Source organism: Anolis carolinensis, unplaced genomic scaffold (genome assembly GCF_035594765.1).
Source record: "Anolis carolinensis isolate JA03-04 unplaced genomic scaffold, rAnoCar3.1.pri scaffold_12, whole genome shotgun sequence".
Taxonomy (NCBI): Eukaryota; Metazoa; Chordata; class Lepidosauria; order Squamata; family Dactyloidae; genus Anolis; species Anolis carolinensis.
The window spans coordinates 2,516,502-2,526,706 of record NW_026943823.1 but is presented as its reverse complement, the minus strand read 5'-3'; the positions used below and the strand labels follow the sequence as shown (position 1 = coordinate 2,526,706).

General features: G+C 37.8%; 1 protein-coding gene across 2 annotated transcripts in view; it reads right to left on the bottom strand.

The window, feature by feature from the left end:
- Nucleotides 1–437: 437 nt before the first annotated feature.
- The window catches only part of stag2 (STAG2 cohesin complex component), a 41,063-nt gene continuing 31,295 nt past the window's right edge, over nt 438–10,205 (bottom strand). For both annotated transcript variants that reach the window (XM_062963698.1, XM_062963699.1), the window contains exons 32-34: nt 9,011–9,137; nt 8,185–8,262; nt 438–5,512 (exon numbers count right to left, since the gene is read on the bottom strand). In XM_062963698.1, coding sequence (XP_062819768.1) covers nt 5,489–5,512; nt 8,185–8,262; nt 9,011–9,137 — 229 coding nt within the window. In that variant the 3' untranslated portion in view covers nt 438–5,488. The remainder of the gene's footprint in view (nt 5,513–8,184; nt 8,263–9,010; nt 9,138–10,205) is intronic.

Genomic DNA, 10,205 nt, shown 5'->3' with positions numbered 1-10,205 from the left:
CAGCCAGGCTTTGACGCTGGAAGGCTATTCAGTGCTAATCAAGCTGACCAACGGCAACATTCACACTTGCCTCCAACAGACAAGAATCTTCCACAAGTATATAACCCCAATTGCCAAGTTTCCAACAGTCCTCACAACCCGAGGATGCCTGCCATAGATGTGGATGAAATGTCAGGAGAGAATGCTTCTGGAACATGGCTATACACCCTGGAAAACTCACAGCAACCCAATAATAATATATTGTTTGTATACCTTTATGGTGCTTGTTTGGACTTCCCACAAATCAGCAAGCGAACTGTGCACATTTTGGAGACTGATTTTCAGATATTTTTTGCTGATAAAACGCATAGATCATTTCAGCGGAAGGAAAGTGGCAAACACATCATCCCCGACTGAAGAAATACTTAAGACCAATCATGATCGCATCACATCTCTACTTTAAATTATTAACCCAATTAGTGCTTTATTCACATTTTAAAAACTTGTACAATTTATTACAAATATAAAACAGTGCAGTTTTCCATACATTATCCCAAGTCTGAGACAAACACTTAAAAGAGACATGGAAAAAGCTTTTTTTAATTTTTCTTCTTCTTATAAACATAACATTTTGCACCATTCACACTCTTTTTTTTAAGATTTTTTTTTCTTCCTCTACCCTTTTGATTCAAAAAGATCAAACTTACAACATACTGTAGGTTTATTTTTATTCAAAAAGTTACTTGTCTCAAGACATAAATACAAATCAGAAAACAGTACAATTAGGACAAATAGAATGTGGAGGACGACAGGTTAAAGGTAAATATATAAAACGTCGTTGTTTGTTTGTTTGTTTGTTTTTAGTCTGAAAACATAAAGGCTGTAAGAACTGCTTTTCCACAAAGAAAACACTCCTTTCAAAGAGTCAAAAGGGGAGCGGGGAGATCAACTTAAGTTTAAAATCATATATACAGTCCTCTCAGCAGTTCTATTTAAATGCAGTGGCGTCAAAGGAAGGAGGGAAATGATAGAGAATAGGCAGTATTTTCAGACATGACTCTCAATGCAAAACGGAGCTTAGAGGCAGATCAGGCTCTCTTGTTGGGCAAACCCACGGTTTTTTCCCCCCAAAATATAATTTTGTTGTTTTCATGATTCTATAGAGAACGCGTGGTTTATGGCTACCACAGCCCAAGGTTTGTTGGCTTTGTTGAAGGCTTTCATGGCCGGAATCACTGGGTTGCTGTGAGTTTTCTGGTCTGTCTGGCCATGTTCCAGAAGCATTCTCTCCTGACACTTCGCCCACACCAATGGCAGGCATCCTCAGAGGTTGTGAGGTCTGTTGGAAACTAGGAAAGTGGGTTTATATATGTCTGTGGAATGAAAACTCTTGACTTCAAAGCCTGGCTGCTTCCTGCCTGGGGGAATCCTTTGTTAGGAGGTGTTAGCTAGCCATGATAGTTTCCCACCCTGGACCTTCCATAGTGGGGTTTATATATCTGTGGAATAAGGTCCAGGGTGGGAGAAAGAACTCTTGTATGTTGGACAAGAGTTCTTTCTCCCACTCGAATGCATATTCACATTAATTTACAACAGCCAAGTATCGTTCACAAAACGATGTGGGTTTGTTATGTAGTCAAATGATGATCATTGGCAAGTGGGGTTTATATATCTGTGGAATAATGCCCAGGGTGGGAGAAAGAACTCTTGTATGTTGGACAAGAGTTGTTTCTCCCACTCGAATGCATACTCACATTAATTTAGAACAGCCAAGTATCATTCACAAAACGATGTGGGTTTGTTATGTAGTCAAATGATGATCATTGGCAAGTGGGGTTTATATATCTGTGGAATTATGTCCAGGGTGGGAGAAAGGACTCTTGTCTGTTGGAGACAAGTGTGAATGTTGCAATTCACTACCTTGATTAGCATCGAATAGCCTTGCAGCTTCAAAGCCTGGCTGCTTCCTGCCCTGGGGAATCCTTTGTTGGGAGGTGTTAGCTAGCCATGATTGTTTCCCACCCTGGACCTTCCACAGTGGGGTTTATATATCTGTGGAATAACGTCCAGGGTGGGAGAAAGAACTCTTGTATGTTGGACAAGAGTTGTTTCTCCCACTCGAATGCACACTCACATTAATTTACAACAGCCAAGTATCATTCACAAAACAATGTAGGTTTGTTGTGTAGTCAAATGATGATCATTGGCAAGTGGGGTTTATATATCTGTGGAATAATGCCCAGGGTGGGAGAAAGAACTCTTGAATGTTGCAATTCGCCGCCTTGATTAGCATCGAATAGCCTTGCAGCTTCAAAGCCTGGCTGCTTCCTGCCTAGGGGAATCCTTTGTTGGGAGGTGTTAGCTGTCCCTCATCATTTCTTTTCCGGAATTCCCATTTTTGAGTGTTGTTCTTTTACTGTCCTGATTTTGGACAGCAATGGCTGCAAGGCCATTCAATGCTAATCAAGGTGGCCAATTCCAACATTCACATTTGCTTCCAACCAACAAAAGTTCTGTCTCCCAACCTGGATGTTATTCCACAGATATATAAACCTCAGTTACCAATGATCATTTGAGAATACACGACCAAACCACATCGTTTTGTGTCATTATATAATTTTGCCTGACTACGTGCAGTTTAAGTTATTGAGCTTAGGTTTAAAATACTGATGTTTAGTCCTCAATTTGATGTTAGGTCTTAATGTTATTTTTATATATGGGTTTTTTTCCTGGGATTTTATGTTAGTATTTGTTTGTTTTATGGAGGCAGTAAATGTTTACCATTGTATGTTGGAATCTGCCCTGAGTCCCCTTTGGGGAGATAGGGCAGAATATAAATAAAGTTTTATTATATTAATATTAATAATAATAATAATAATAATGATAATAATAATCCAGCATATCTATCTTGTTTGCTGTGTCATACAACGTCGTTGTGTCAATAACAACAACAACTTTGTTTTTGTATCTCGCCACCATCTCCCCAAAGGGACTCGGGGCGGCTCACATAAGGGACAAGCCCAACAACAACATTGGTTAACATTTATTATTATTATTATTATTATTATTATTATTATTATTATTATTATTATTTAGTTTCCAGCAAAGGATTCCCCCAGGCAGGAAGCAGCCATGCTTTGAAGCTGCAAGGCTATTCAATGTTGATCAAGCTGGCCAATGGCAACATTCACACTTGCCTCCAACAGACAAGACTTCTTTATCCCACACTGGACATTAATTCCACAGATATATAAACCCCACTTGCCTAGTTTCCAACAGACAAAGGATTCCCCCCCAGGCAGGAAGCAGCCAGGCTTTGAGGCTGCAAGGCTATTCAATGCTGATCAAACTGGCCAATTACAACAAACAGACAAAACTCCTTTCTCCCACCCTGGACATAATTCCAAAAGTATATAAACCCCACTTGCCTAGTTTCCAACAGACAAAGGATTCCCCTGGGCAGGTAGCAGCCAGGCTTTGAAGCTGCAAGGCTATTCAATGCTGATCAAGCTGGCCAATTGCAACAAACAAGACATCATTCCACAGCTATATAAATCCCACTTGTCTAGTTCCCAACACCTCACAACCTCCGAGTATGCCTACTGTAGATGTGGGCGAAACGTCAGGAGAGAATGCTTCTGGAACAGAGCCAGACCGCCCAGAAAACTCACAGCAACTCTTTCATTGTTGAAGGAAGAGGCTTTTAAAAAAAAACGTTTTGTTCATTTGAGGAACTTTCTATTGCAAGCGTATTTTTTAAGGCGCATGGAATGATTAGAAATAATAATATAATACCTTTGAGAACCGAAGAGACAACTGACAAAAAAAGAGAGAAATATACATTATAAGTTAACGCTTCCTTTTTTAAAAAAGTGATGTCTAGCTGCCTAAGCCTTGCAGAGTGGATGTCGAAATAAATGCGTGTGTGTTTAGAACAGGTTTTTGCAAAGTTGGGCTCTTTTTAAGTGTTTTGGACTGCAACTCCCATCATTCCTAACAGCCTCAGGCCCTTTCCTTTTGCCCCTCAGCCGCTTAAGCGGCTGAGGGGCAAAAGGAAAGGGCCTGAGGCTGTTAGGAATGATGGGAGTTGCAGTCCAAAACACTTAAAACAGCCCAAGTCCGCCCACGCCTGGTTTCACAATGATTAAATCATGAAAAACAAACCCAAAAAAAAGGTCACAAAATGCGATGTTTTAAAGCTTTAGCTTTCATTTGAGAGGGGGACGTGGAAGGGTTTTTTTTTTTTCTATGATCCGATTTAATTTACATACAGGAGGAAAATGTACTGTATAACCTGTTAGAAGTTATCATCGTTAACCTGAAGACTGCTTGCAAAGACAGATAGATAGATAAAACAATATAAAATACAAATTTAAAAATCATTTGTTTAAAGCATGAATATCCTCACGCTCAAATCTATTATTTTTTTTTAAACATTGTTAAACTTTCAATATATTTCTGAAACCTCATAATTTTTTTTCTTAAGTTGGAATTTTTTAAAAGTAAGAAAAAACTAAACAAACTGCGCAATTATAAAATCAGCACCAATTTATATATATATATACTTTTTTATTTAAAATTTAGACCCCCTATTCCCACACTCTAATAAGCTGTATATTTATTTGTTTTTTTTTATGTTTAGAGATTTTTTTTTCTGCAAACATACTACAATAAGCTTCTTTTATTTGGAGACAAAATACAGTGGCACTACTGGAAGGAATTTCACAACATTACATTTTGTTTTTGTTTTTTATCTTAAAGGACAAGCAAACTCTCAGGGTTGTTAAATGGGTAAAAGCGAGACTGACCTCAGTGCTTTCTGACAACAGTTCATGGTTCCTGGATATCTGTATGAATACATAGTAAGTAAATATGGGTACGTTTTGTGTCGTCGTTATTATTTTTACGATCCTAAAAATAGACGTCAACTAATCAGCTTGCAAGTAATTAATTTCCGTGATTATCAGAACTGGAACGACATTGCGATTGACCAGTATCGCACCAAAAAAAAAAAAATGCTTTTCGGTTTTTGTTTTCTCTCCTAATTCTACAAATGACGTTATTTAAGCCGTTTCGTTATTTCCACAATCGTCTAAAGAAGAAGTCGTTATTCGAATACATCCAACGGATTATAATTATTAAAAAGGACGGGGCTTGAAAACGGTCTTCAAGCCTCTCCCCCTAACAGCTATGAATCCCAAAAAATGGCGGCACTGACTATGATTTGGAAAAGAAAAGTAATATTACATAAATAAAATACTGGTTTTCCCAACAGAAACTATAGCTTATCCTCAAGTTGTTTACTTGTCCTTTATATATGTTTTTAGGCAAACAAAACTGCCCCTTCAACCAATGTACTGGATCTTTTATTTATTTTTTACGCACACCTTCTCCTTAGAGAAAAAAAGTCCTGTTCAGAATATTGACTGTATCTACCCAAATTTTATTTTTTAAAAATCTCTTCTTCCAAAATGACTTCACCACGGAGTTGTTATATGCCGGACTGGTATTAAAACATCGAGACTCCAAGAACCTAGAACAGAAAGGGAAAAGTATAAAGATTTAAGGAAACAGTGACATGTTTTTTCATAAGCTTTACAAATACAGTAGAGTCTCACTTATCCAACATAAACGGGCCGGCAGATATGTTGGATAATAAGGAGGGATTAAGGAAAAGCCTATTAAACATCAAATTAGGTTATGATTTTACAAATTAAGCACCAAAACATCATGTTATACAACACATTTCACAGAAAAAGTAGTTCATTACACATTAATGCTATGTAGTAATTACTGTATTTACGAATTTAGCACCAAAATATCACGATTTATTGAAAACATCGACTACAAAAATGTGTTGGATAATCCAGAACGTTGGATAAGTGAGTGTTGAAAAAGTGAGACTCTACTGTATTATCAGACTTATATAACTGATAATACAGAACCACAGCAGTTAACAGTGCCGAAGATGAAATTATTTATTGTGTCAGAAGCAAATTGAGAATACAGCTACAGTAGAGTCTCACTTATCCAACATAAACGAGCCGGCAGAATGTTGGATAAGTGAAAATGTTGGATAATAAGGAGGGATTAATGAAAAGCCTATTAAACATCAAATTAAATGATTTTACAAATTAAGCACCAAAATATGTTTTACAACAAATGGACAGAAAAAGCAGTTCAATACAAAGTAACATTATGTAATAATTACCGTCTTTACGAATTTAGCACCCAAACTTTGCAATGTCTTGAAAAATTGACTACAAAAACATTGAATACTAAAAGGCAAACTGCGTTGGATAATACGGATTGTTGGATAAGCGAAGTTGGATAACTGAGACTCTACTGTATAATGTATTTTAAAAATCACAAAGTTAAAAACTGGCATTATGCTAAATTTCCTTGGACTGCTGCTGAGTACACATGCCCAGTATTTATTATTATTTATTTCGTCATTTCTATACCGCCCTTCTCACCTGAAGGGACTCAGGGCGGATTACAAAACTGGCAGAATTCGATGCCAATATACAACAATACAAAAGAATAAAACATAAGCAATTAAAAACAGATTTAAAATAATACAAAATACTTGAGCCATTCATCCACAAAACCTTGTACATAAACCTTAATCCAGACCGAGTCAAAGCCAATGAAACTTATGTGTATGAAACACATCTCACCACAATACAGTTATAATGCATTAAGATAAACTTGGCATTATGCTAGATTTCCTTTGATTGCTGCTGAGTATGCATGCCCAGAGCCCAGTATGAAACTCATCTCACCACATTAAAACACTGGATGTGGCTTTTAATGAGACATGTTGCATTGCCACAAGATGCCTACACCCTACTGCGCTGGAGAAATTATACTGTTTAGCTGGTGATGCACCTCCTGACATCTGCAGAGAGGTAGCAGCCAGTTATGAAAGGACCAGGGCAATGACATCTCTGGCTCATCCTCTGTTTGGATATCAGCCAACATGCCAATGACTTAAAACAAGAAACAGCTTCCTAAGATCCACAGACATACTTGCAGGAACATCCCAGCAAGCGAGAGTCCAAAAGTGGCAGGCTAAAACCAGGAACCTCAATCAGTGGCTGAGACCGGATGGGAAACTCCCTCCTGGGCACACAGAAAACTTGGAAGGCGCTGAACAGAATGTGCTCTGGTACCACGAGATGCAGAGCTAACCTTAAAAAATTGGGCTACAAAGCAGAGTCCACGACATGCGACTGTGGAGAAGAGCAAACCACAGACCACTGACGGGAAGTCATAGGGAAGAGGGAGCAAGCTTATTTTCTGCTGCCCTGCAGACTAGGACACGGAACAATGGCTTCAAACTACAGGAAAGGAGATTCCACCTGAACATCAGGAAGAACTTCCTCACTGTGAGGGCTGTTCGGCAGTGGAACTCTCTCCCCCGGGCCGTGGTGGAGGCTCCTTCTTTGGAGGCTTTTAAGCAGAGGCTGGATGGCCATCTGTCGGGGGTGCTTTGAATGCGATTTCCTGCTTCTTAGCGGGGGGTTGGACTAGATGGCCCTTGAGGTCTCTTCCAACTCTACTATTCTATGATTCTATGATTCTATGACTACAATGCAGCCTAAGCCCTGCCATATGTACAAATGGACACAGTGGAGGATCTTCTCACAGCAACAACAGAGGCACTCCAAGTGGCCAACTTCTGGTCAAAGGAAATTTAGCACAATGCCAAGTTTTAAACTGTGTTTAGTTTTTTAAATACATAGTAACTGTATTCTCAATTTGCTTCTGACACGATAGATAAATAAATACTGATAATATGGGACCACAGCAGTTAACAGTGCCAAAGATTGATAGCTAAAAGTACTTTTTCTTGTTATGAATACAAAATTTATAATAGCTTAAGCGGCTGAGGGGGAAAACGAAAAGGGCCTGAGGCTGTTAGGAATTGTGAGAGTTGAAATCCAAAACATTTTGAGGGAAGGGCGAAGTTTTCCCATGTCTGTACTATATATAAGGTTAGTTTTTTTTACTGAAACCAAAAGGCAAAGCCAGCATATGAGACTTTGGTAGAACAACTGACTCACTGCTGCCTCCATGTGGTTTCACTCACGAACCACCGAACGCAGACTTTTTGACACTTGCCAAAAGAACACCTGACCTAGACACTAAAGCTGTGACCATCTACTATTCTAATCCAATATTTTAGATCACCAGACTTACAGATTCGTCCATGATTGATGCAGGATCAAAGAAATCCGGCTTTAGTTCTGTTCTTTCTCTCCTGTTCTTTGAAGGTGGCTAGAAGAGGAACCAAATATGTTCACATTACATTCTGATTTAGCACACATATTAATTGATTGTAAATTATATCAGAAGATGAGAAGCTTGTACCTTGGTCCATATATCAAATGCAAAATTTATTGGGAATTGCATATCAGAACAACATGTTTTATGTGTGGCCAAGACCCAAAAATAACATATAAAACAGTTCTGTATTTAAACAAAACAATATGTTTGAGAACTATCCATTTAGCTAGTTCAAGAATAAATTGCCTACCCATTTTTCCACCCAATTCAAAACCAGTATTTATAGTAGTAGTAGTAATAGTAGTAATAATAATAATAATAATAATAATAATAATAATAATAATAATAATAAACTATGTAACACAATTTTTGTTCCTGGTTTATACATGTCATTTCCTCAATGGTTCTATTATAAAAACATATAAAAAGTTTATTAAACTTTGTTTTTGTGGCAGGGACATCCTGCTATAGCACATTAGGCCACAGTTTTGCAATTAATATCTCATCATAGAATTTCAACCAATTCAACCTAGTTTGTGGCTGCCACAAAAACAAAGTTTCTGGAGTAGAATAACATCTTTCAAAGGATCGCACAATTAAACAGGAAATAACACTCTCAAAACACTTTTCAAAATTTGTTACATAGTGTAATAATAATTGTGCTGTTTAGTAATACAGCACATCTCTTGAAGACACATTTTGGCACTGAGGTAAGCCTGAAGCAACTTATTTTCCTTACTAGATCTATGTCCATGGTGTCGAAATCCATGCCTTCGTTGAGATCCTCAATGCGCCCTTCTGATGACATCATAACATCTTCGACAATTGGCTCCTCGTCGTCTTCCATTAGGCTTGAGCCACGTCGACTGAAGGAAAAATGTTAATACTGAATCCCGCTTAGTTATACAATACAGACACCTGACATATCCATGCAAATGCATCCCTAGTCAGCCTGAAGTTTTAAAGACAAACTTTCCATTCAATTGCACAAAAGCACCTCTGTCTTGGCTGAATTAATCTTTAGCTTGGAAATGGCTTCCATGACAATTAAGCAGAAAGGAGAAGGCAAGAAGCAGCTATCTGATCCCAAACTCCAGAAAATTATCCCAGCAGTTTATGGAAAAGTTAACTAGCAGGGGAAAGACTAAAGGACTCCAGAATGCCAATGCCTAAAGTGTACAGGAATTCCCTAAAAACACCATGTTGGATCTCTCCTACAAAAAAAGAATGAAGCTTAGTGCTTTGAAGCCCCATCTCAAACACATGGGCAATCAATAATAATAATAATAAAACTTTATTTATATACCGCCCTATCTCCCGGATGGGACTCAGGGCGGTTTACAGTCATAAAAGCAACACAAACATTACATAACAACATAATAACACATTATTAAACAAAGTAAAATAATACAATTATAACAATAAACAATGTTATGGTTAATATCAAAAGTTGCAGAAAAAATACAGGGAAACCCACACACTAGTCCAGTGACATTGTGTTCCTTGCGTCAATGTGGCAGGTATGAGAGATAAACCCACTATAGGTACAAAGATTTAGACAGCAAAGAGCTGTTTTGGTATCAGGCATAGAATACAGTAGAGTCTCACTTATCCAAGCTAAACGGGCCAGCAGAACCTTGGATAAGCGAATATCTTGGATAATAAGGTGGGATTAAGGAAAAGCCTATTAAACATCAAATTAGGTTATGATTTTACGAATTAAGCACCAAAACATCATGTTAAACAACAAATTTGACAGAAAAAGTAGTTCAATACGCAGTAATGTTATGTTGTAATTACTGTATTTACGAATTTAGCACCAAAATATCACGATATATTGAAAACATTGACTACAAAAATGGCTTGGATAATCCAGAGGTTTGGATAAGCGAGGCTTGGATTAGTGAGACTCTACTGTAGTTTACTTTTTTCCA